At 46.5% G+C, this 27,704-nt stretch overlaps 1 protein-coding gene across 1 annotated transcript in view; it reads right to left on the bottom strand.

Moving 5' to 3' along the window:
* Window positions 1-27,704, bottom strand: part of EFR3A (EFR3 homolog A) — a 284,658-nt gene that overhangs the window by 99,797 nt on the left and 157,157 nt on the right. The window contains exons 11-14 of the mRNA XM_082258096.1: window positions 19,549-19,713; window positions 12,620-12,731; window positions 7,712-7,763; window positions 5,640-5,812 (exon numbers count right to left, since the gene is read on the bottom strand). Of these exons, the coding sequence (XP_082114222.1) occupies window positions 5,640-5,812; window positions 7,712-7,763; window positions 12,620-12,731; window positions 19,549-19,713 (502 nt within the window). The remainder of the gene's footprint in view (window positions 1-5,639; window positions 5,813-7,711; window positions 7,764-12,619; window positions 12,732-19,548; window positions 19,714-27,704) is intronic.

Genomic DNA, 27,704 nt, shown 5'->3' with positions numbered 1-27,704 from the left:
CAACAGGAGCAACAACCCAGGAAGAACAAGTAACCCAGGGGTAAAAACACCCCAACAGCCAAGGGCACAAACAAGGGACCCTAAGGCACTGCCGCACTAAGAACTTTACGGCCAAAGGAAGCATCTGCCGATGCCTGAACATCCACTTTGTAAAATTTGGAGAAGGTGTGAACGGACGACCAAGTCGCCGCCTTACACACCTGGGCCACAGAAGCCTGATGACGAAAGGCCCAAGACGTACTCTGAGATCTGGTAGAGTGCGCCTTCACAGGGAAAGGAGGAACCTTCCCCCTCAAAGCATAGGCCTGCACAATCGTCTGTCTGATCCATTTGGCGATGGTAGCAGCCGACGCCGCCATGCCCTTCCGAGGTCCCTCTGGAAGAACGAATAGGGAATCCGACTTGCGAAAGGACTTAGTCGATGACAGGTAAACCCTGATCGCCCGAACAACATCCAAGGCATGCAAAGCCACCTCCTTCGGATGCTTAGGCTTCGCGCAAAGCGAAGGCAAGACAATGTCCTCATTCAGGTGAAACTCCGAGATCCTTTTCGGAAGAAAAGATGGATTAGGTCGTAAGACCACCTTATCCTTGTGAATCACCAGGTAGGGAGAGCTGCAGGACAAAGCCACCAGCATCGACACCCTGCGAGCCGAAGTGATCGCCACCAAAAAGGCAACCTTCTTGGACAACAGAGACAACGAGACCTCCCTGATCTTTTCAAAGGGAGCCTGTTGTAACACGGACAGAACCAAGTTCAAATCCCATGGAGGCAAAGGTTCCCTCCTAGGAGGGGCCAAATGTCGCACCCCCTGAACAAAGGTGCTAACCAATGAATTAGACGCCACAGGGCGTTGAAAAAGAACGGCCAGCGCAGAAATCTGACCCTTAATTGTGGCCAACGCCAAAGCTTTTCTAGCCTTGATCAAAGTGGGAATGACCTCAGGGGAGAGACCCCTATCCTTCAGGACCTGGCTTTCAACAGCCAGGCCGTTAAAGCCAGCGACTGTAAAGCAGGATGGAATATCGGCCCTTGAGACAGAAGGTCTTCCCGAAGCGGCAGGCGCCACGGAGCGTCGACTGCCAGATTTACGAGGTCTGCGTACCAAGACCGGCGAGGCCAGTCCGGTGCCACCAGAATCACCGCGTGCGGTTCCGAGGCCAATCTGCGAAGCAGCCTGGACAGCAGCTGAATCGGTGGAAAGGCATACATCAGACGATACTGATGCCAGGGCGCCACTAACGCGTCTGAGGCGTCTGCCTGAGGATCACGCGTCCTCGCCACGAACCTTTCCACCTTGTTGTTCAGACGAGACGCGAACAGGTCCACATCCGGAAGACCCCACTTCGCGCACAACTTCTGGAAGACATCCGGGTGAAGGGACCACTCCCCCTGGTCCAGGGTCTGGCGACTCAGATAGTCCGCCTGCCAGTTCTCCACCCCCGGAATGTGCACAGCCGTTATCGCTGGGACGTGCGTCTCGGCCCATGACAGAATGCCGTCTACTTCCCGAGCAGCACGGGCACTTCTGGTGCCCCCTTGATGGTTGATGTAGGCCACCGCTGTGGCATTGTCCGTCTGAACCCGAACCGGACGGCCCTGAAGCCGCTCCGACCAATGCAGAAGGCAAAGTTTTATCGCTCGCATTTCCAGAATGTTGATCGGAAGGGAGGATTCCTCCTCCGACCAAGTTCCCTGGGCGGACAGAACGCCCAGAACACCACCCCAGCCCGACAGGCTGACATCCGTGGTGATCACCGTCCACAACAAGGGACGAAAGGACTTGCCCCCCCGACACCGCCGGGGACTGGAGCCACCACAAAAGACCCCTTCGGGTGTGGCGGCTCAACGAAAGCTGCCGATCCAGAGATTGCAGACGCCCGTCCCACTTGGCCAAGATCTCAGCCTGAAGACCTCGCGTGTGAAACTGGGCGAAGGGAATCGCCTCGAAAGCCGAGACCATTAGACCTAGACATCTCATACATGTCCGGAGGGACGAGCACTGAGTGTCCCTGAGGGACCTGACCTCGCCCTGAAGTGTCCGGAGCTTGTCTTCTGGCAGGAAGACCTTCGCTTGAGCAGAGTCCAGGATCATCCCCAGGTAGGGAAGACGAACCGACGGACACAACGTTGATTGTGGAAAATTTATCGTCCAACCAAACTCCTGCAGAGTCTGCATCGTGGTGGACAGGTCGTTTACCAGGCCCTGACCGGTCGCAGACCGAAGCAAGATATCGTCCAGATATCCCAAGACAGAGACGCCCTGGGCTCTCAATAAAGCCAGGACCGGCGCAAGCACCTTGGTGAAAAACCGCAGGGAGCCGAAGCGAGACCGAAAGGTAACGCCACGAATTGGTAATGATCCTCCGCAATGGCGAATCGAAGGTACCTCTGGTGACCCTCGAAAATGGGGATGTGAAGGTACGCATCCTTCAGATCGATGGAGGCCATGAATTCCCCCTGACTCAGGGCAACCACCACTGAGCGCAGAGATTCCATGCGGAACTTGCGAACCCGCACAAAGCGGTTCAGAGCTTTCAAGTCCAGAATCGGACGTACCTTGCCCTCCTTTCTGGGCACAGTGAGCAGATTGGAGTAGAACCCCCGAAATCTGTCCCGATGAGGCACCGGAACCACCACTCCCTGGGCCCGCAGGTCCCGCACCGCCAGGTGCAGATCCTGCAAACGCTCCGGAGACAGCTGAAGATTTGAGGGAAAAAATCTGCTCGCCGGCCGAGAGAGAAACTCGATCTTGTATCCAGATCGAACGATTTCCTGAACCCACCTGTCCCGAATGCGGGCCAGCCAGGGTTGAAGAAAACCGAGCAAACGTCCCCCCACCCCAGAACCGGGTGAGGGCGCCCCTTCAGGCCGAATTGGTATGGGCAGCGGACCCGGACTGGCCGGGCTTCTGCTTACCTGCCCACGGCTTCTTCTGGGAGCCTTGGCCCTTGAAGGGCTTGCCCTTGTATTGCGACCGAAAGGCACGAAAAGACCCCTGAGAGGGCCTAAACGAGGTATTCTTCTTACCGCGAACAAACTTATTCTTGTGAGTTTGGGGTAGGAGAGTGCTCTTACCCCCGGAAATTCCCTTTATCAGAGTATCCAAAGACTCGCCAAAAAGGCGAGATCCCGCGTAGGGAAGATTAGCTAGAGTCTTGCGAGAGGATTGGTCAACCGACCAACATTACAGTCATATCAGGCGACGGTTCAACACCACTACACTGGAGAGACGTGCAGCCAAAGGGACTAAATCCAAGTCCGCATCGCACAAATACATGACACCCTGATGAATTTGATCTACCATAGCCAACGTTGTCGGCGGAGCAGAGTCAGCCACCAGGGTGCGCCTAAGCACCTGCGTCCAATCCGCAATAGCTTGGGCTGCCATAATGGAAGCAAAAATAGGCTTCAGCATAGAACCAGCAACCGTATAAGTATGACGGGCCAGAGACTCCAATCTCCTGTCCGTAGGGTCCCGGAACACCGGGGTATCCTCAGCAGGAATCGCAGTAGATTTATTCAAAACTGCCACCGCGTGATCCACCTGAGGCGGCACACACCAACGTTCATCAGTGGTGGGTGTAAATGGATAACGCAGCTTGAACTTACTTGGCACAGTAAAAGGCTTCTTTAAATTGCGCCATTGCTCATCAAGAGCGCGCTGAAATTCCGCAGGGCAGGGAAAAGCCTGCGCTGCCTTGCGTTTCCTTTGCGTCCCATAAGAGGACATCAAAGCAGGAGGACTTGGTTCATCCTGCAGACGCAGTGTTTCCTTGATAGAAGTAATCAACTCATCCATGAGTGCAAGCTCTTCAGGCGAGCCAGGGGGAGAAGTATCAACTCCTTCTACCTCAGCCTCCTCCTCAGACCCCACAAGGTCCAGAGATGAACGAGACCCTGAGAAGGGCACTCCAGCCATAGCAGCCCCATCGCCCACTGAATCAGAGGAAATAGATAACCTGGGACGTTTTGCGGATCGATCAGCCATTAGCATCTGCACCTGAGAAGCCAGGTTCGCTACAACAGCAGCCAGATCAGCCCCCTCGGGGGATGCAGCAGCCCCTTGGCCCCCCACCAGGGTGGAAGGAAACTTGCAATCCTGAGAATCCATGCCCCAGTATCAACTGAAATAAAGGACTGCCCCTTTAAGACCGCGGCGAGCGCAGCCCACCGCACACTACTGTATGTACCGACCCCCGCAGGGATAAGGAGCACTGAGCAAGAAAACACAGGATAAGGAAGGTAAAAACCTGGAGAGAGCACACAGCTGCTGCCACCGATCGCTGTTCCAGTGAAAAAGGAAGTGATGCAATGACTGACCGCCCTATATAGCCTATGAAGGCTTCACAAACATGGCCGCTCGGCTGAGGGAATCAAGGCAATAAGAAAATGGCGCCGACATGTGCTTGCAGGAGCGATCGCCGCCAAAATGGCGGCGTTTGGCGCCAAAACACCGCGCTGTACCACACAGGGCCGGTCACCACAGTTTGCTGAGAAAAAATGGCGGGCCGCATCAGCGGTCGCCGCACAGCATGTCTGAGCCCAGTCTGCCCCATACATCTCACACAGCAGAGCGGGAGAGCCCCCCCCCCCCCCCCCGCAGCCCACAGAAAGGCAGCTATCGCAGGAATCTGACGGGGAGCTCAGCACTTACACAGACATGCGGGTCACACAGTCACCCAAACAGACAGGTCCCCACATTGAAATTTACTTACCATTCCGGGTGGCGTGGGGAGCCTTCTCTAGCGACCAAACCGCTGTACTGAGGACAGGGAGTGTCGCAGCCAGGACGCAGTGGACTGCGGTGCGAAACCGCAAATGGCGTCCGGTGAGGTAGCCACCTCACAGGCAGCATCCCTGCAGCGAACAGGGATGGGTCATTCAATATGCCAGGAAAAACCTGAGCTGAACGCTCGATGGCAGGCTGGGAAACCCCTGGCTCTCAGCCCTGGGATCCAGGGCGGCCAGTCCGAGACCCAGCTCCGCATGATCATCTTCATCCGAAGAAAACGAAACTAATGCTGAGAAAAAAAACAGCTAAGTAAAAGAAAGAGAAAAATACTTGAAATAAAATCAATAAGAGGATAGAAGGCTGAGACTGAAAGCCCCAGCACAGGAACAGCCAGCTACTCCTAAGCTAGGCAATTGAAAACTGGAAGCAGGGAGGTATTGACTGAGGGGACCACCCCCTAGGGGTGTGATATGCTAAAAGCTTTGATATTAACAAATCTTGTTGCCTAGCTACTCCTGCGGAGCAAAGGTCAATTACCCCATTGGTGAAGATTATGAAGAGGCGGCGACTGTCGGAGGACGTAAGAGAAAAGTTGTTTTTATTTTCACATTTTTTGGTTTGTTTACCAAAGAAAAACAAAGAAAGCTCTACCGGTCCCAAAAAAAAAAAGAAATGATAAAAATTTAGTTTGGATACAGTGTTGCAGGACCACGTAATTTTCATTCAAAGTGTGACAGCGTTGAAAGCTGAAATCTATCCTGGGCAGGAAATGGGTGAAAGTGCCCAGTATTGAAGTGGTTAAAGGACGCCGTTTGCTAAATATACTTATGTACATTTAGTAACTCAAATCCTGAAAAAGAAAATGGCCAGAGGTTAGCAAGTCGGATTTAATCGGTGGGGTACCTGATGCCTCGCAGCTTGGCTCTGTTGTCATGGCGATCTATAAGATTGTGCAAAATCTCTAGCACCAGCTGGCGAAGTTCCAAATCTTCCATCAGAGACGGTGAGAGAAGAGGATCCAGAATCGGTGAGGGTAGCGCTGCCGCTATGCTCTTTGCTTTATAGCCGGAGGTCACCTGTCAGGAAAAAGGAAATCATTTCGAATATACCCAATAAATCAAAGAACCGCTAAAAGTTTGTGAAGTTGCATATTAACCCTGTTCAGCTCTGGAAGATTTACCCCCCTAAATGACATGGCCATTTTTTTTTGCAATATGGCACTGCGTTACTTTAACTTACAATTGCGCGGTTGTTTTTGCGCTATAAAACAAAAAAAGACCCGACAATTTTGAAAAAAAAAAAAAAAATATTTTTTTCTTTCTGCTATAAAATATATCCAATAAAAGCAGCAAACCAGACCAGACCAGCCAGACCCCCTCCCCAGACTGTGAGGCAGCGGCAGGGACCAGGTGGATTGCGAGAGGCTCCAGTGGCAACGGGTGATCAGGGGATCTGGAGCAGCGGTAAGAGAATGTACAAATACTGAACTGGTGATCCTAGCATAGAGAACAAACTTTCAGAGAAAGGGAATTCAATAAGACATGTGGCAATTCGCTAAAACTAGAAGAAAAGCGGTTAAACCTTAAACTGCGTAAGGGTTTCTTTACTGTCAGAGCGGTAAGGGTGTGGAATTCTCTTCCACAAGCAGTGGTGTCAGCAGGGAGCATCAATAGTTTCAAAAAACTACTAGATGGGGCACCTTAAAGACCACAATATACAGGGGTATACAATAAACAGTTAATAGCGCACGCATGCACATACGCGCACACACACACACCATTGGTTTAACTGGATGGACTGGTTTCTTTTTTTCAACCTCACTAATGGCACTTTTCCACTGCAAGTACCGGCTCGGCACTGCTTGGCCCAGCTCGGCTCAGTTTGCTTTTCCACTGCGTGGTACGAGTCAGCACCTTTCAGCACTATATAGGCTCTACTCGGCTCGGTTTGCTTTTCCACTAAAGTAGTAAGTGGGTTGGATTACAACGATTCTCTGACCAATCAGTGGCTAGTAGTGACAAACAATCAAGGCTGCATGCGAAGGATTGTGGGATATGGTATCGGTACGGCCCGCTTGGAACCCCAACCGAGGTGGTACTGTTTAAGGGAGCCGTACCGAGCCGTACCATGTAGTGGAAAAGTGTCGCTGTACCAAGCTGTACCGAACCGTTCTAACCCGTACCATGCAGTGGAAAAGCGCCAAAAACGATCCGTTCCATGCAGTGAAAAAGCGCCAAAAACGATCCATTCCATGCAGTGGAAAAGTGCCAAACCGATCCGTTCCATGCAGTGGAAAAAAGTGCCAAACTAATCCGTTCCATGCAGTGGAAAAGCGCCAAAAACGATCCGTTCCATGCAGTGGAAAAGCACCAAACCGATCCGTTCCATGCAGTGGAAAAGTGCCAATCCGATATGTTCCATGCAGTGGAAAAGTGCCAAACCGATCCGTTCCATGCAGTGGAAAAGCGCCAAAAACGATCCGTTCCATGCAGTGGAAATGCGCCAAACCGATCTGTTCCATGCAGTGGAAATGCGCCAAACCGATCCGTTCCATGCAGTGGAAAAGCGCCAAACTGATCCGTTCCATGCAGTGGAAAAGTGCCAAACCGATCCGTTCCATGCAGTGGAAAAGCGCCAAACCGATCCGTTCCATGCAGTGGAAAAGCGGCAAAAACGATCCGTTCCATGCAGTGGAAAAGTGCCAAACCGATCCGTTCCATGCAGTGGAAAAGCACCAAAAACAATCCGTTCCATGCAGTGGAAAAGCACCAAACCGATCCGTTCTATGCAGTGGAAAAGCACCAAAAACGATCCGATCCATGCAGTGGAAAAGCGCCAAAAACGATCCGATCCATGCAGTGGAAAAGCGCCAAAAACGATCCGTTCCATGCAGTGGAAAAGCGCCAAACCGATCCGTTCCATGCAGTGGAAAAGCGCCATAACTATGCAACTATAAGAAGACCGCCTATGCTTACCATGAGCAGTGACCTCAGCAGCATAATCTGGATCCTTTTTGTTCCCAAATCTCTGTATTAAAAAAAATAAATAAAAATGAGAACACAGATATGACACCCTGTTATACAGATATTACTATAACATGCAAAAAAAAAAATCCGACCATGTAAAGAAAAAGAAATCTATAGAAAAAAAAGATATTCCTATCCATTGTGTTAAAAGGAACTAAGCCCATCGATTTAACGGTTTCTCAAAATGGTTACATTTAAGGCATGTCGAGAATTTGATCCCAAGTGCACAGCTACTTTATTTTTGCATCGATTGGCTCGTTAGTGCATGTCGAGAATGACACCCATCACATTTGCTTTTCTTCTCACCCAAAATGTCACACCATCAAATGGCTGATAACAGACAATCACATGTGCAGCACCATGCCAACCGTATATAAAACGGAGGCGAAGATCCTGCCATGAAGATTCACGTTCAGGCACTTCCTGTTATAGGGTGACAGTACTTTGTCCCCATCTCCCAACTGACACCTCCAAGTCCAGAGGACCCCATATTTCCCGTATGATGGCAAAATTGTTGTCTTGCTTGTATACAATCATCATATTAGATTGTAAGCTCTAACGAGCAGGGCCCTCTGATTCCTCCTGTATTGAATTGTATTGTAACTGTACTGTCTGCCCTCATGTTGTAAAGCGCTACGCAAACAGTTGGCGCTATATAAATCCTGTATAATAATAATATTACTACTATACAGACTGTCTTACATACTTAGTCATATGCTACTCTAGTAAATGTATCAGAAGCTGCTCCTGCATTTCTCTAACAGATTAGTTGTGTTACCAATTTTTAACAATGAAGCGCAAGTCTACCCGAAGAACGTAAGTGAATGTTGTGTTGCCATGGTAACATGTGACTGCTTCCATGGTAACAGACATCAGTGCATTACACTTCTCATTAACTGCTTTACCGTTACAAGAATCACATCTATGAATCTATGCCTATACAGGTATTCCATAATTATGGGCATGCTGGCCATTACAGTTCCACAACAGCTTACAGAAAGTGGAAGCAAACCCAAAAATTCTTACTGATCTCATGAATTTATTTGACAAATGCCATCGCGTAATGTCTGTTCAGCAAGATTTCCATAGAGGAGCAACGTTCACCAAAAATGGAAAAATGTTTCCTTAACCACTTAAGCCCCGGAAGATTTTACCCCCTTCCTGACCAGGGCCTATTTTACGATTCGGCACTGCGTGACTTTAACAGACAATTGCGCAGTCGTGCGACGCTGTACCCAAATGAAATTGACGTCCTTTATTTCCCACAAACAGAGCTTTCTTTTGGTGGTATTTGATCACCTGTGCAATTTTTTGATCATGCGCTATAAACAAAAAAAAAGCGACAAATTTTGCAAAAATAACAATATTTTTCACATTTTTTTATATGAAATTCCCCCAAAAAAAAAATGTAAAAATCTAAATTTTTTATCATTTTAGACCAATGTTTGGTAAAAAAAAAAAAAAACAAAAAGCGTATTTTGATTGGTTTGCGCAAAAGTTATTGGGAAAGATTTTTGTCATTTTTATTGTTTTTTTTTTTTTTAACGAGTAATGGCGGCGATCTGCGATTTTTTTTTAGCGGGACTGCAACATTGCGGTGGACAGATCGGACCCTTGACTGACATTTTTGACACTTTTGGGGTTACCAGTGACATTACTACAGTAATCAGTGCTATACATATACACTGTTACTGTAAAAATGACACTGGCAGTGAAGGGGTTAACTTTATTTGAGAGGGAGGGGTTAAGTGTGTCCCTAGGGGCGTGCTTCTAACTGTGATTGGATGTGGCTGTGTGTGTGTGTAACAGCAGAGATCAACGGTCCTACATAGCAGGACTGTATGATCTCTGCACTTACACAGGGGAGAATAACAGGCGGCTGTGTTTACATTAGCCGCCTGCCTTTCTCCCAGTGTAACCGGCGATCGCGAGTGACCAGCGGATATCGGGTCCGCCGCGAGCGAGCGGGAGCGTGCCTCCGGCGGCGCGCGCTCCCTAGAGCCTCACAGGCTAGTGACGTACCCATACATCCCTTTGCCTGTGAGGGGCTGACTGCCGCCGTATATAGTCGTGCGGCAGTCGGCAAGTGGTTAAAAAAAAAAAGAAAAATATGTTTCCATAGAGGAGCAATTGCTCACCAAAAATGGATTCCAGGCCTATTCCTGACATTTGTTTTAAAGTTAAAATCTGTATTTTTTGCTAGAAAATTACATAGAACCCCCAAACATTATATATATTTTTTAGCAGAGACCCTAGAGAATAAAATGGAGATCGTTGCAATATTTTATGTCGCATTGTATTTGTGCAGCGGTCTTGCAAATGCAATTCTTTTGAAAGAAATTCACTTTTTGAATTAAAAAAGAAAGCTGTAAAGTTAGCCCAATGTTTTTGTATATTGTGAAAGATAATGTTACGCCGAGTAAATTCATACCTAACATGTCATGCTTTAAAATTGGGCACACTCGTGGAATGGCGACAAACTACGGTCCTCAAAAATCTCCATAGGCGACATTTAAAAATGTTTTACAGGTTACCAGTTTAGAGTTAGAGGAGGTCTGATGCTTGCATTATTGCTCACGCTTGAACGAACGCTGCAATACCCACATGTGTAGTTTGAACACCGTTTACATATGTGGCTCTAAATTTTTTCTATTTTTTTATTTTACTTTTTATTATTTTTACACTGTCCCGTTAAACATTTTTTTTGATAACTTTTATTCCTTTTAAAAGGAATGTTAACACCCCTTGTAATAGAAATAAGGACAAGGCCTCTTTAATGCATTTGCACTTAAAAGCACAAAAAAAAAAAAAAAAGTAACGTGACTTTTACACAAAAAAAAAAAAATGGCCCTTTAAGGCCATCAGGCAGAAGTGACGTTTGACATTGCTCCAGTCCTCCAAGGGCAAAGAGTTGAGTGGGGGCCATCTTGCCACCACTTGACCTCCTGCCCATTGCTCCAGGGGAACCGGATTGTTTCCCCTTTTACCGACGGCTCCGGTAAGCGGGCAAACGATCAGAAAGCGGCAGGGGGGGGGGGGCACCTCTCCCGCTGCCTAGCACTGGGACCACTTTTATAAGACGCCGGATCGCCCACTGTTCAAATAAAATACCAAGGTTTTTGCAGCAAGCTGCTGCCCTATCCCCGGTATTTAACGACGTGTATATACACAATGGGTGGTCCGGAATGAAAGACATAGATGGGAGCTGTCAAGATTTTTTTTCCCTGTCCATTCAATTCCCAGATTTACACAGCTTTGCCGCACAGCACAGCCAGGTGGATGACACCACTTACAGTAAAGTGGATCTAATAACTCGTTTCCATTGAGCAGATTGGTTCAGGTCGGTTCGGTACGGTACGCTATTTTGAGTGTTTCCATTAGGAAAGTGGCCCATACAACCGAACCAAACCGCACCATTCCTGGTCCTCCTTCAGATGTAGGGCCATAGGAAATGGTACGGTATGGTTAGGGCGGAGCTACTGACGTCACACGATACATTCCACTGATTGGCGTACAGGAAAACGCAAGCGCAAAACAAACACGCGTGGCCCCTGGCGGTCCGACTTGCAGTGGAAACGCTCACCTGAATAGGCCGGACCATTCTAAGCCTTCAAAACTGTACCGACCCGAACCGTTCCGCTCAGTGGAAATGAGGCATTAGTTGGCCGTTTAGGCTACATGCACATGAACCTTAGGCTTAAAAGTATGCCTAGCCTAAAGTCCTGGCATTTCTCCATGCCGGGGAGGCATACTCCAGTAAAATGTGCTTACATGTATTTGCATAACATTAGCAAGGGCCTATGACATTCTCTGAAATCCTGCGTATGGGAAATCCCTCATACAAATATGCATGTGTTTACACCAATGCACTAACGCATCTGAATTTACTCTAGTACACCCGAGTACAGCCATTCACTTCTATGGCCAGCTGTACCTGGCTCCCAGGGCATAAAAAAATCCCTGAGATTTTACGCTACGCATATATTTAGGCCTCAAAATGTCCATGTGCACAAGGCCTTAAAGTGTTTGTAAATTCTTCCATATACCCAGTGAAGTGACTGTGTCCTTAATGCGGCAATGATTAAGCACACAGTCAGTGTGTGAAACGCGTCTACCTTGTCACGATTGTCATATTTGGATGTCCAGTCAATAAATCTGGATTCTGACTCAACCTGGAGTGCTGCCAATTCCTTTTCCTTTATCAAGTTTTCACGGAGGCGAACCCGGGGCATGCACCGGTGTGAGTCATCAGGCAATTACACCACCTTGAGCAGTGAGTTCTTGTCTCTTCAACTTCAACAAAGCTTGCTGAAAGTTCTGCAAATGATTTATCAAAGCTTGATGTTCACACTGCTCTTATAGATACCGAAGTCTGTGTGAAACAAGCCTTAGTGCTGGGCTCGGGAGTGCGCGGATGGAGCCCGCCAGGGAAGCCGTCACTGCACACCACCAATACTAGGCAGTGAGGCATTTCCTGACCGGCAGCTGCACATACATATGCTGCCTATGATTGGCGGTGTGCAGTGCCAGCTTCCTGGTGGGCTCAATCTGAGCACCCCCAAGCCCATCGCTAACTGAGACAAGTACACACCATAGAGGGATATACTTTGTTCAGATTTCATGTCTGAGGTTTACAAACACTTAAATCTGCTCTACTATACCATCACTTACCCACAGCCAACTCTGCTAGAGTTAATCCCTGCATGCTACTACGTGTTTAACATTGCCGGGATAGGAATCAATGGAAAAGGAATCTCCCGCAGGAGGGGTGTCCTTCAGGAGGAAACATTTTCAGAAAGCCCACTTACAGCTCAAAAGAGATCTTACAGAACTGTAATTGCTTGAAGAGTCACTTACCCAAGCTGACTTGTATCGAGTGTGTGTGAAGATCCAAACACTGGCACTTTGCCCATAATGAACATCATAATCTCGGACCTCTGGTAGTCTGGTAAATTGCTTCCAAAAAACCCTGGAGAAAATGAGATATAAGAGAATAAAACCTGCCAAGCAAGGTAGACAGGCTATCACTATTTATTAAAACTTGAATATGGATGAGTGTACCAATAGATAAATAACGCACCACCTCCTGAATAACTTAAACAAAAAGCAAGAGTATATTGGGTAGGGTTTTTAACCACTTTACGACCAGCCGCTGCAGATGTACTGAGGCAGTCTGGCTCATACAGGCAAAGCACCGTACATGTACGGCGCTCACCTGGGAGGAGCTAGGGGGCGATCGCGTGCCGCTGGAGGTGCGCTCCCGCCCCCGCTCCTGGGAGCCAGTGCGGGTGTCAGGCAGCTCCGATGGCCGACGGCCTCCCGCCGCTGACAGAGGACGGACGGCTGATGTAAACACAGCCGTCCGTCCTTCTCCCTGAAGTGATCACAGATGTCATGTGATCCTGCTGTATAGGATCACATGTCTCTGTGATGACTTCACAAGCAACGCCCCCCCCACAGTTAGAATCACTCCCCTAGGGTCACATTTAACCCCTTGATCACCCACAGGGTTAACCCCTTCCCTGCCAGTGTCATTATTACAGTGCCGATATGCACTTTCCCCGATATATAAGGTGGCCGATATTACCGATATTTCGGAAATTGCTGTACCGGAGCGATGCCTGCAGCTAGAGGCATCACCCCAGTACCGGCGTCCATAGCCGACTGAGAAGCAGCTCGGCTGTCATTACAAGGAGTGGGAGAGGACCCCCCGCTGCTTTCTGCAGCTCGCCCAGGTCTCTCATCCCACCAGGAGACCCGGCAACCAGCCTGCACGGCCGCCGAAGACCCGATCAAAGCCTCATTCAGCTCTGATCGGGTCTCCATGCAAAAAACCCAGAAGTGATGTCATGACATCACTTCCGGGTACTCGGCGCCAGATTAAAAAAAAAAATGACAGCATTCAAAACAGCCAAACTTGGCATTTTGAATGCTTTTAAGTGTAAAGGTGGGGTTTGGGGTCTTTTACACCCCCAGATCCCTTCACAAGAGTACCTGTCTAGTAAAAAAAATAAAAAAGTAAATTATTTTTTTAATGTACGAAAATATTGCGCCATATCAGCCGATACTGATATCCAATAGCCAAAATATCGGTATCAGCAACGAAAAACCGATATCGGTCAATCACTAATGGACTCGGGCGTGTTTCAGTTCCCACGTGCCCGAGACAGCCAGGAAGCCGACACTGCGTTCCGCTAATCACAGGCACTGAGACATTTCCCAATCTGTGCAGTGGCGGATCGGGAAATGTCTTACTGCCTGTGATAAGCGGCCTGCAGTGTTGGCTTCCTGGCTGTCTCGGGCACGTGGGAACTCAAGCACGCCCGAGCCCATCTCGAATTCAGACAGTGGAAATCAACTGTCAGAATATACTGATCAGCTCTGCAACCACTGATTGACTTGTGTTAAACAGGGAGAGCCACACACAAAAATGTGTCCAGTCCCTGAACTGGCCAAATTTTGATCCGCCTGTACCCAGCTTAACTGTAATTCAGAGATCATAAAGAACATTTTGACATTAGATGTCACTGTTGCATCTCTGCAAACAAACAACCCATCAAGCCTCCACTAAAAATTAAAACCGTGTACTAGTTTAAAGCCGACATCTAAACTTTATAATTGACTTGATGATAAGCTAACGTTTAGCTTCCCCGTTATTATATGTTAATTTGGGGACTTTCATTTTCTCTTTTCCTATTCCAAGAGCAGATATAATTGGCAATTTATGGTAGAGATCAGATAATGTTCACAATCACCAGTACATCTATCCTCCACAGATGCAACTTTCAGCATCAAATCTAAGAGAAAATAGTTGCTGAACAAAGAAAAAAAAAAAGGAGAGCCCGATTTTCTTGACATTGCTACTTTTCATTTTACTTTCAATACTGGCCTTCTACAAATTCTAGACCTATATGATCGTGGAAACAGAGATTGTTTAAAAAGACATGATCAGATGTCCATGCAAGGCAAAGGGCCAGAATTTCTGCAATGACCAACCCACCCTCCTCCTTGAGTAAGCTTCCTCATACCCGGCAGCACCAATAGTTGCTTGCTGGTATGGGGGAGCATGTGAAAAGGAGGTATGGGGGGGCATTATGCATCTGGTATGTAGGAGCATTGTAACCATGGCAAGTCACTAAGCTTGAACACTAACACACAGGTGTCAAACACAAGGCCCGTGGGCCGAATGCGGTCCGCCAGGCCATTTCATGTGACCCTCGCACCTTTCCTGCAGCTGCAGCACCCCCCTGGTCTCTGCCCCCACCTTGTCTCAGTAGTCGGTAGCAGAGGACAGAACTCCTTTGCCAGATCCTGTGCTTCTCTGTGCTGCTGCAGAAAGGCTCATCTTTGCCCCCCCCCCCCTTCTCAGCAGTCTGCAGCAGAGAGGAGGGCAGAACTCCTCCTACAGATCCTGCACCTTTCTGTGCAGCCGCAACACCACCTTGTCTCTGCCTCCCCTGGTCTCAGCATTCAGCAGACTCTGTAAGCTGACTCCAGCCCTCCTCTAGACCTTGCACTCTCTTCTGCCCAGTTCCAACCGCATCTTCTTCCTGGCAGTAGCACAAGGTAAGGGCGTGCATTGTGATGTAAGGAAGAGTGGGAGACTCTTGACTTATGATGGTAGGGGGGCTCTTGACATCTCGTGTAAGGGGGCATGGGGTGCTCTGGGCATCTAATCCTACAGATATAACTGGCCCTTTGAGGGCAACCATAATGCTGAAGCGGCCCGCGATGAAAATGAGTTTGACACTCTGCTGTAACATGACTAAGGGAGTGAACTACCCTAAACTTCTCCATCCAGCAAGCAATAAGTAAAGACGCCAATTAGTTAATAATTTCTGTGCACTGCTGCTATCCAGCACTTTCAGGTATGTTAGGTAGAGACCCCTTCAAGGGTGCTGTGGTTCCTGCCACCAACCACTGGACACAGTGGGGACAGCCTGCTCCAAAGCTCCAGAAAAAAAAGCCTACACAAGGCCAGAAGATTTCTCCAAATAAGAGGACAAAAGGTAAAGAGGTCTGATGTAAGCAGCGCAGAGGACCCTGCGCTCCAAGCTTGCGTTCTGCCGGCCGAGCCCAGCCAGTTCCGGTTTCCGTTAAGCGTTAGCTGCGGACTTCAAACGAACAGCCGAGAAAATAGACAGGACAGCACTGCCACGCCCCTTATGGGTCATTCATCTGAATCTGCTTTTATGCATTATCGGCACCGGAGTGAGACCTGGACTACTTGGCAGAGGTAGGAGACTGGTCGGGTGCGGAAGAATGGTAAGAAATCCCTAGGCACCCTTGACTGCTGCATACTCCACGGCCTCTAACAGCCTGCCTATTTACTCAAACAGCCTTGATTAGCTAGTTATTCAAGCGTTTTCACGCTTGCACCTCTACTCAGCTATTGGGGAATCATGTAACGACAACTCCAGAAGCTGGGCTACTGTATTTGAAGCCGGGGGCATATTCATGAGTTACTGCCCACCTAGTTCACTGCACAATTGACAGCCCTGAACCCCCACATTTGGGTTCTAGAAACTGATGAACTGGTCTTTTGGAGGCACTTCCATTACCTTTATTATTTCTTTAAGACTGGCCACTGGCTTGTTGTACTGCTGATACTATCTCTTTTGGTACCTTCGTTTTTTTTTGTTTTCTGGAAAATTCAGCATCTAGGGCAGTGATGGCGAACCTTGGCACCCCAGATGTTTCAGAACTACATTTCCCATAATGCTCACGCACTATGTAGTGCAGTGGAGCATCATGGGAAATGTGGTTCCAAAACATCTGGGGTGCCAAGGTTCGCCATCACTGATATAGGGTAATGTTTCAATAAAATAAGGGGTATCCCTGGATTTGGAATATTTGAAGGATTCCCCACATATTCAATTATTCTATTAGAATATATGAGAGGTACACCGGTGCAATGTGTGTGTGTGTGAATGGGGCCCTTTTCAATGTGCTCAATTAGACAACGTTGTCTGTGTGGTCGACATGGGGTGTTTGAGTGGCACTTTTTACATTGTATTTTGTAATTATTACTTTTTCAATCATTAAACTTTTTGCATCTTACACCGTTGGTGGTCCTCCATTTACAACTGGGAACCCCTCTGTGGGTTTTCCCGGATGATTTTGTGTTTCCTGCATATATTACAGTTGTGGAGGTACCCAGTCTACATGTGACGAAGCGGTGAAATGCTAAATACAATTTCCCCATTCCTCTAATTTAGTTGTGAGTGGGTAGAGGTCTCCGTGTATTTTATTCTTTATTTTGTAAAGAGGTCTAATTAGCTGACGCACTCTATAAGGAGGCACTGTCATCTTGCACATTCAGGGCAAAGTAATAGTGTTTTCCGCTAGTCGATTCCCCAGCACTCTACTCACCCACTCGCACTGGCACAATGTCTCCCCACTCCAGTCCTCTCTCTATTGATCCAACACACTGTTTCTCAACCTTTTTAGTCAAAGCACCCTTTAAAATCATGGACAGTCTCAAGGCACCCCTTCTAAAATGTAAAAAACTATTCTAATAGTTTTACACAATACATCAACATCCACACATGTAGGACACCCAATATTAGAGGTGATTTATTCTTCCAAAGCAAATACACTTTTGCACACTAGTACCAACTAGTATTCCTGTGTTTCTCCTCTCCCTCATTTTCTCTCTATCACTCAGCTAATGTGACCCCCAGTGTTGATGGAGGGTCAGGGGGAGGGACAAACAAGGAAGCTGTCTAGGCAATCAACAAGCTTCTTATCAACAATGATGACATCATGGCTGTTAGGCTGCTGGTGGCTGGTAAGTTGAAATAGTGCACAATAAAATCCTGTGGCTTTGTGTAACTAAAAGGCAGGCTTCAGCCGCCTGCTGGCTTGTATACATTTTTGGGCAATTTTTAGGCATTTTGCCAAGGCACCCCTGAAGAAACATCAAGGCACCCTGGTGGAAAAAGGCTGATCCAACAGAGAACAAAGCTTCTAGGTATGGGGGAGCATGTTCTATCTGACAATGTTTGGACCTGAGCAGCCAATCACCAGGCCTGAACACTGTCAAGTAATTGGGGGGGGGGGGGGTTAGTAACATTACCCCTTTGGGTAAGCTCCAACACAATAAGACACAAGAGCTTACTTGGAGTGGATTCCCACAGTGGGGAGGGGGGGGTAAATATACTTTGCTGGGTAGGTGGTTGGACTATCAGGAGGTACTTTGCTGGGTAGGTGGTTGGACTATCAAGAGGTACTTTGCTGGGTAGTTGGTTGGACTATCAAGAGGTACTTTGCTGGGTAGGTGGTTGGACTATCAGGAGGTACTTTGCTGGGTAGGTGGTTGGACTATCAGGAGGTACTTTGCTGGGTAGGTGGTTGGACTATCAGGAGGTACTTTGCTTGGTAGGTGGTTGGACTATCAGGAGGTACTTTGCTTGGTAGGTGGTTGGACTATCAGGAGGTACTATGCTGGGTAGGTGGTTGAACTATCAGGAGGTACTTTGCTGGGTAGGTGGTTGGACTATCAGGAGGTACTTTGTTGGGTAAGTGGTTGGACTATCAGGAGGTACTTTGTTGGGTAAGTGGTTGGACTATCAGGAGGTACTTTGTTGGGTAGGTGGTTGGACTATCAGGAGGTACTTTGTTGGGTAAGTGGTTGGACTATCAGGAGGTACTTTGTTGGGTAAGTGGTTGGACTATCAGGAGGTACTTTGCTGGGTAGGTGGTTGGACTATCAAGAGGTACTTTGCTGGGTAGGTGGTTGGACTATCAGGAGGTACTTTGCTGGGTAGGTGGTTGGACTATCAAGAGGTACTTTGCTTGGTAGGTGGTTGGACTATCAGGAGGTACTTTGCTGGGTAGGTGGTTGGACTATCAGGAGGTACTTTGCTTGGTAGGTGGTTGGATTATCAGGAGGTACTTTGCTTGGTAGGTGGTTGGACTATCAGGAGGTACTTTGTTGGGTAAGTGGTTGGACTATCAGGAGGTACTTTGTTGGGTAAGTGGTTGGACTATCAGGAGGTACTTTGCTGGGTAGGTGGTTGGACTATCAAGAGGTACTTTGCTGAGTAGGTGGTTGAACTATCAGGAGGTACTTTGCTGGGTAGGTGGTTGGACTATCAGGAGGTACTTTGTTGGGTAAGTGGTTGGACTATCAGGAGGTACTTTGTTGGGTAAGTGGTTGGACTATCAGGAGGTACTTTGTTGGGTAGGTGGTTGGACTATCAGGAGGTACTTTGTTGGGTAAGTGGTTGGACTATCAGGAGGTACTTTGTTGGGTAAGTGGTTGGACTATCAGGAGGTACTTTGTTGGGTAAGTGGTTGGACTATCAGGAGGTACTTTGTTGGGTAAGTGGTTGGACTATCAGGAGGTACTTTGTTGGGTAAGTGGTTGGACTATCAGGAGGTACTTTGTTGGGTAAGTGGTTGGACTATCAGGAGGTACTATCAACTCTGCCTTGAAAAGTGAAATTCCAGACAAATTTTCTTATGAAAGACTTTGACTGCAGTCTGCATACCCGGTTTGGGTGATTTACACTCACTTTCTGTCCTGCTGACCACAAAAACTCCTCAACAAGTAAATCAATAAAAACCTTAAAAAAAAGTTCTATCCCATTCTTTACAAAACAATAAAAAAAAATGGCTGGAGTTTCACTTCAGTAGGGTTCAGGAAGATCATGGAAGTAGTAGGAGATTCAAGAGGGTTTTTGACTTCTTGCACCATTCTTGGTATTTGGTGATAATCCTCCAGTCTAAGACCACCCCAACCTACTGAATGGATGGGGGGGGGGGGGAGGTATCTTTCTTACCGATTGTCTGAATGATGGCATTCTGCACAATGCGCTCATCGCTCTCTTTGGTGCTTGTCTGGTAGCTGGCACTGCCCGCTGAACTTCTTCGGTCCCCCAACTCAAAGTCCACACTAAGAGTCAAATGTCTTAATAGAGTGTTAAAAACCTCCAGGACTGTTGGACCTGGTAAAATAAAAAATATATTTAGCATACAATGTAATACCATCATTAAACTAACTAGCCCCACATGAAATAGAATCATTACATTTTTTTTTTATATAACACTAAGCAAATTAAACTAAATTATCTTACTAATGGATGTTTTAGAAACCTTGAATCCATTCACCTTATTCAATTAAGAGAATCACTAGTTAAAAGCAATAACCTACAGAATGCATCTATTATTAATATAACTGTGACCGGATACCACATGCAAGTTCAGGGATTACCTAGAGTAGAATACGGTCAAAGTTTATAAACATCTTCTGTGTAGTATGATCAATTAACTTTATATGCTTCTTTTATGTTCCCTTAGTTTGGTATGAACCGGTAATGAAGGGTACATACAGGCTGGTACTAGGTTAAAGTGGTTGTAAAGCTGGTAGTATTTTACTTTAATGGATTCTATGCATTAAGGTAAAAATCCTTCTGTGTTCTGATCCCCCCCCCCCCCCCCCCACACATACTTACCTGAAACTGCACTACTAACCTGAGCCTGCTCTGATTGGACTAGAGAGCAGGAGACTTTTCATATTAACAAGCGGGTAATTAATCGCTTGTTATCATGATAATTTGAGAAACTCCCGCCCTCCGTTAAAATCTGCAGCTCCCGCCCCCTGCCCTGCTCATAGGATGACATCGTCGGCCGGGGGAGCCGGGAAAAGACACATGGACTGATAACAGCCCTGCCAAAAGGTAGAAGTCCCGTGCAGGGGAGGTAGAGATTGGATTGGAGAAGCAATATTAGAGAGGAAAGGGGAGCAGATTGCAGGGGCACTGTGATGGAGGAGGCTGTGATTGCTAGGGGCCTTGTATTGTAAAAGGACACTGTGATATAAAGGGGACTGCACTGTAATCATGGAAGGTCTCCTTTACATCACAGTGTTCCCTTTACAGTGCAGTCACCTTCATATCACAGTGCCCCCTTTACAGCGCAGTACCCTTTACATCAAAGCCCCCTTTAACATTGCAGAGGCTCCTTTACAGAGCAGTCCCCGATACATCACAGTGCCCCCTTTAACATTGCAGAGGCTCCTATACAGAGCAGTCCCCGATACATCACAGTGCCCCCTTTAACATTGCAGAGGCTACTTTACAGATCAGCCCCCGATACATCACAGTGCCCCCTTTAACATTGCAGAGGCTCCTTTACAGATCAGCCCCCGATACATCACAGTGCCCCCTTTAACATTGCAGAGGCTCCTTTACAGATCAGCCCCTGATACATCACAGTGCCCCCTTTAACATTGCAGAGGCTCCTTTACAGAACAGTCCCCGATACATCACAGTGCCCCCTTTAACATTGCAGAGGCTCCTTTACAGAGCAGTCCCCGATACATCACAGTGCCCCCTTTAACATTGCAGAGGCTCCTTTACAGATCAGCCCCTGATACATCACAGTGCCCCCTTTAACATTGCAGAGGCTCCTTTACAGAACAGTCCCCGATACATCACAGTGCCCCCTTTAGCATTGCAGAGGCTCCTTTACAGAACAGTCCCCGATACATCACAGTGCCCCCTTTAGCATTGCAGAGGCTCCTTTACAGAGCAGTCCCCGATACATCACAGTGCCCCCTTTAACATTGCAGAGGCTACTTTACAGATCAGCCCCGATACATCACAGTGCCCCCTTTAACATTGCAGAGGCTCCTTTACAGAGCAGTCCCCGATACATCACAGTGCCCCCTTTAACATTGCAGAGGCTCCTTTACAGAGCAGTCCCCGATACATCACAGTGCCCCCTTTAACATTGCAGAGGCTCCTTTACAGAGCAGTCCCCGATACATCACAGTGCCCCCTTTAACATTGCAGAGGCTCCTTTACAGAGCAGTCCCCGATACATCACAGTGCCCCTTTTAACATTGCAGAGGCTCCTATACAGAGCAGTCCCCGATACATCACAGTGCCCCCTTTAACATTGCAGAGGCTCCTATACAGAGCAGTCCCCGATACATCACAGTGCCCCCTTTAACATTGCAGAGGCTCCTATACAGAGCAGTCCCCGATACATCACAGTGCCCCCTTTAACATTGCAGAGGCTCCTATACAGAGCAGTCACCGATACATCACAGTGCCCCCTTTAACATTGCAAAGGCTCCTTTACAGAACAGTCCTCGATACATCACAGTGCCCCCTTTAACATTGCAAAGGCTCCTTTACAGAGCAGTCCCTGATACATCACAGGGCCCCCTTTAACATTGCAAAGGCTCCTTTACAGAGCAGTCCCCGATACATCACAGTGCCCCCCTTTAACATTGCAGAGGCTACTTTACAGATCAGCCCCTGATACATCACAGTGCCCCCTTTAACATCGCAGAGGCTCCTTTACAGATCAGCCCCTGATACATCAAAGTGCCCCCTTTAAATTACTGTAAATGGGACTGTACTGTAAAGGGGCACTGTGGTGTAAAGGGGGCTGCACTGTGAAGGGGCTATGATGTAAAGGGGAACTAGGGTCACTGTGGGACTGCTTTAAAGAGGAACTGTGATGTAAAGGGGGGCTGTGGACACTGATATAAAGGGGGGGGTGCTGTAAAGTTGGGTTGTGGTGTTGAAGGAGCCGAGGACAGACTCCAGGAATATCCCCTGACCCAACCAGTGCAATAATCTCCCCGCTTCTGCTACCGTATATCCATTTTGTGGATGTATGCTTCCCCCACTTCTACTGTTTCCTATTTTTTTGACAGGGTTACCATGTCAACAGTCTTTAGGGGGGCAGCTCCAACAAGAGGAAACAAAGCTCTTCCTCTACCAAGATGGATGCCTCCACACAGACACATTGTAGAACAAGGCAAGGGATAGGCAAAAGATCAGCTGCAGGATCAGACTGCCTTTTTGAGCACAACTTTCACAGTTTAGGTTTCAAATAAATAGATTTATAAAAGCGAAATCACTTGTATACTAAATAGGAAAAACACATTTCAAGACCCCAAGACTGACTGACAACTTGTACTGCGATGATTTTATTGGCAGATACCGAGTGCCCTCTAAGGGGCGATCCTTGGTCCCATTCTGAACACTTCACCCAGCCTGAAAACCTCCCTCACCCAATAAAACATAAATGCTAATAAAAGGGATTGTAAAGGCAGAATGTTTTTTTATCTTAATGCATTTTATGCAATCAGATAAAAAACCTTCTCTTTCAATATCTCTTATAGTAATTTTCCACAAAATAATAATACACAAAAAACAAAACAACAAAATATCAGCATAAAATATTGCAATAAAATTATTGATCATAACATTTTACCTACAAAAAAAAAAAAAGGGGGGGGGGGGGAAGGACAAGGAGGGAAATAGGAAAGGGCAAACCTTCCATCCAACTCAGTTTAATCGTCAACCAATGGGATTTCCATATGGATAAAAAAACCTTCTGTGTGCAGCAGCACCCCTAATACTTACCTGAGCCCATCTCTATCCAAGTGTCTCAGCTGCTCTGGACTCCCCTCCTCATTGGCTGAGACAGCAGCTCGGTGCGATTGGCTCCTGCTGCTGTAAAAGTCAGTCAGCCAATCAGGAGAGAGAGGGGGCGGGGCCAGGCCACGGCTCCGTGTCTGAATGGACACAGGGAGCTGTGACTCAGCTCGGGTGCCCCCATAGCAAACTGCTTGCTGTGGGGGGTAATCAACAGGAGGGAAGGTCCAGGAGAGCGGAAGAGGGACCCGAGAAGAGGAGGATCCTGGTTGCTCTGTGCAAAACCAACTGCACAGAGGGGGTAAGAATGACATGTTTGCTATTTTTTTTTTTAAAACAAGACTTAAATGCTTTCTACAATATTTTATATAAATTAGAGACGAGCACAGATTTAAAAACTGAACTGTAAAAAAAAATAAAAATAAAAAATAAAATGATGTGCAAAAACATACTGCAGAAATGCAGACTGAATATGAAAAAACAAATTGTTTTTGTCCTTTTAAAATAACAGGAATAGCTATGTTTATCACGAATGGCATTCACTTGTATCCAGACTGCTGTTCATCTAATTTTTTTAAAGAGGATGATGTATAAAAACTGTGAAAAACAGAAAAGTGTCCATCTTGCTTAGGACTGGATTTTACAGCTAATTTATCAAGTATCAGTTGCCCAAAACGGACAGGTAAGCTGTTCATTTTTTTTAACTAAGAAATATTGTGGGTTGTCTTCTAGGGAAATGTGCTAAAGGCTTCCAAATATAAAATGCATGCATTTTTGTTTGTACATTTTGGGAGGAGAATGTTAAAATCCAGGCATCGGTATATTATAACATAGCTACTTTGGTCCAGCTTGGACCAATGTACTATGTTCCGTATATATCATACCTGGCCGATGTCCCTGGTAGCTGGAAATCCCTTAAGTAGACGCTGCTACTTCAGTGATCTCCATTTGCTTCCGAGTCCCACGCCGAGTGGCTGCTCTCCTGCATTGTGAACACAGGAGGGTCGGCTGCTCGGCAAGGGTACCATTCAGAGAGTGCATTTCCTGAATGAATGCAAAGTGTTTTCTGATGGGACTAGGTGGAGAGTGTGATGTCACTATCCCACCTCTCCACCTTATCCAATCAGAAAACACTTTGCATTCATTCAGAAAATGCAAAGCATTCTCTGAATGGTGCCCATGCTAAGCGGCCGACCTCCTGTGTTTACAATGCCCCTGATGATGTCACATATGACGAAACCCGTCGGAAGGAGCCTAACCACATGACGCTGGTGTTGTATGCCAATGGAGGTCGGCCATGTTTTTGGTTTGAAACAAGTTTACACCACATCTTTCTCATATATAAATGGCAAAGTGTGAGTATCCTGTGTGCAGGTTTTATTGGTTTAACCACTTTACCTCCAGTCACATTGCTGCTACTGCAGCAATGTGGCTCGTTCCCGTCCAGCGACGTGGACCTACGTCGACCTACGTCGCTGGACTCCTCCCCCTGTAGGCGGCCAGGGGAGGAGCAGCGGCGATCGCCGCCGCTCTTCCCCGATCGTCGGGGAATCGAGTGAGGAGATCCGCCCGCCTGTGTAAACAGAGAGGGCGGATCTCCTAAGTGACAGGGACTGACAGATCGGAGTGTTCAGTATAGCTGAACATCCGATCTGTCCTTCTGTCACATAGTCACCTCCCCCCACACACGTTAGTAAGCACCAGGCATACATTAACCCCTCCCTATCCAATAAAATTAATCCCTTCACTGCCAGTGTCATTTTTACAGTAACAGTGCATATTTATAGCACTGATTACTGCAGTAATGTCACTGGTACCCCCAAAAGTGTCAAAAATGTCAGTCAAGGGTCCGATCTGTCCGCCACAATGTCGCAGTCCTGCAAAAAAAAAAAAAATCGCAGATAGCCGCCATTACGCGTTAAAAAAAAACACCAAAAATGACAGAAATCTTTCCCGTAGTTAGTAAACGCAATAACTTTTGCGCAAACCAATCAAAATACGCTTATCGTGATTTTTTTTTACCAAACATACGTAGCAGAAAACAAATTGGCCAAAAATTTAAAAAAAAAATGATTTTTTACATTTTTTTGGGGGGGAATTTCATATAAAAAAATGTTAAAAATATTGTTATTTTTTCAAAATAAACGCTCTTTTTTTTGTTTATAGCGCAAAAAGTGAAAATTGCACAGGTGATCAAATACCACCAAAAGAAAGCTCTGTTTGTGGGAAAAAAAGGACGTAAATTTTGTTTGGGTACAGCGTCGCACGACCGCGCAATTGTCAGTTAAAGTCGCACAGCGCCGAATCGCAAAAAGTGGCCTGGACGCAAGACAGCAAAATCCTCCGGTGGTAAAGTGGTTAATAAACCGCTTTTAAAGAGGTCTGCGCAATGATTGCTCTTTTATTTCTCCACGTATATGCCTGTGTATATGAATCTGTGCTTATGAGATTGGATTCATTGACCAAGTGATTGACACGTGCTTATTCTGACGGCTGTATAACCCAGTAATATCTGGTAAGAGGCTGCAGGTTTAATTTCCTTGGTGGTGGATGTATTGACTCCTTTTCACAGTGTTTGTGTACATCTTACTGGAGGATTGTTCGGAACACACACTTTGAGCGCTGCGATTTATCTGAATGCACTGTATTATCCTACACCAATAAGGATGTTGTGCTAGCAGCTCAAGACCCATTTATTGGACTCACATTTACTATTGCATATTTATGTTTTTTGTCCTAGCGCAATATTTGAGAAGTTGGAAAATACGCTCCCAGATAACGGTATGCTGGGCGTATAAATAAGGTAGTAAGTGCCACATCCTAACTTAGATCAAAAATTGAGAGGGAGGAAACATGGACTTTGCAGGCACTGGGTATTTGTAAAATCACATACTTTATTATATAATACATCTAAAATCAAAAAGGACATACAACAATGATATCCCATATAAGGGAAATATAAAATACAGAATTGACAAGAAGGTGATTACACTGTTGGTAATATCGGACAATAATACAAATCGCAATATAATATAACAATAATAATACTTTATAACAAAACGATCATGACCGCAGGTGACAGGGAATGGTACGGTCGTCCCGGGAGGATCGAGCGATGTGTATTAGCAGTAGATCGTACAATTTCGTTGAGCCATATTGCTCGACATGTTTCGCCTTATGCTTCCTCTCAGAGCTAATGGATCAATATTCTGTAAAGTTCAATAGGCAATGACAATATAGGTAAGAGGTACAATAAATACCCAACAGGGAAGATGTATGGAGGATCAGAATTGTCACTGTAGATGGTTATACAGGTAAACACGCAACCAAGATTTAAGGATCAACAAAAATTGGTATAAAGCACATCAACTGGTATGCCAAAGAAGTATACTTGTATAGAGTAGAATAATCGTATATATAACAAGTATATGTGTTCAGAGATGCCTGGTAGGGCCAAAGAAATAACCCTTACACAGCGTCCGATCCCACAGCATACATACTCCCTGGATGGGGGGTAACTACTAATACACATCGCTCGATCCTCCCGGGACGACAGTACAATTCCCTGTCACCTGCGGTCATGATCGTCTCGATATGAAGTTTAATTATTGTTATATTATATTGCGATAGTATTATTGTCCATTATTACCAACAGTGTAATCACCTTCTTGTCAATTCTGTATTTTATATTTCCCTTATATGGGATATCATTATTGTACATCCTTTTTTTTTTTGTTTGATGATTTTAGATGTATTATATAATAAAGTATGTGATTTTACAAATACCCAGTGCCTGCAAAGTCCATGTTTCCTCCCTCTCAATTTTTGATCTAGCACAATATTTGAATTTTATATTCTCTGAATGGTGCCCATGCTAAGCGGCCGACCTCCTGTGTTTACAATGCAAACTGTTAGAAAGGATATTTCGGTTGGTTAGCAGGCTGGCTGGTAAGTTGAGCTGGGAATTTTCTTTGGTTTTGTTTTGCATGTGCTGTCCTTTCATGTGCGCCTTTCTGTGAAGGCCAGTTATAGATGAGGGCAGTGGCCATTTGTTTGTACTGTTAGAATACTGATGAGGGGACACACTGGACACCTTTGCTGCCATTGTGCTATGCAGTATGCTGGGTGTCCAGTGTGCCTTTAAGGAGGGGTGGTCTCCTTCCAGGCTCACCTACCCTCTGCCTATCTATTCTAATGCATGTGGAGGCTCTGAAAAATGTATAGCGTTAGGACTACAGATAATACTGGGGTGCTGTGAAGTGGCTCTGCAGCTTATGCATGTATTTGAAAATGTGTGCAAACGAAACCCCTGTTTTAATGCAAACTGCTAGACTAAAGCCCCGTACACACGATCAGATTATCGAACGATCGGTCGTCCATATTTTGTGGCATGCTAGTCTGATGTGGAAAGTGAAGAGGTTATTTTCATACGAATTTTCCCGTATGACAGAATTCTACTTCAGAAGTGATGTCATGTGTTGGATTGCTTTGTATGTGTTCTTTTGTCTCTGAGCATGCCTAGTCTTGCTCTTAAGATTTTT

This window comes from Pelophylax lessonae (assembly GCF_965119305.1).
Source record: "Pelophylax lessonae genome assembly, chromosome: 5".
Lineage (NCBI taxonomy): Eukaryota > Metazoa > Chordata > Amphibia > Anura > Ranidae > Pelophylax > Pelophylax lessonae.
Note: the sequence above shows the minus strand (reverse complement) of the source record. Positions and strands in the feature narration are given on the sequence as shown.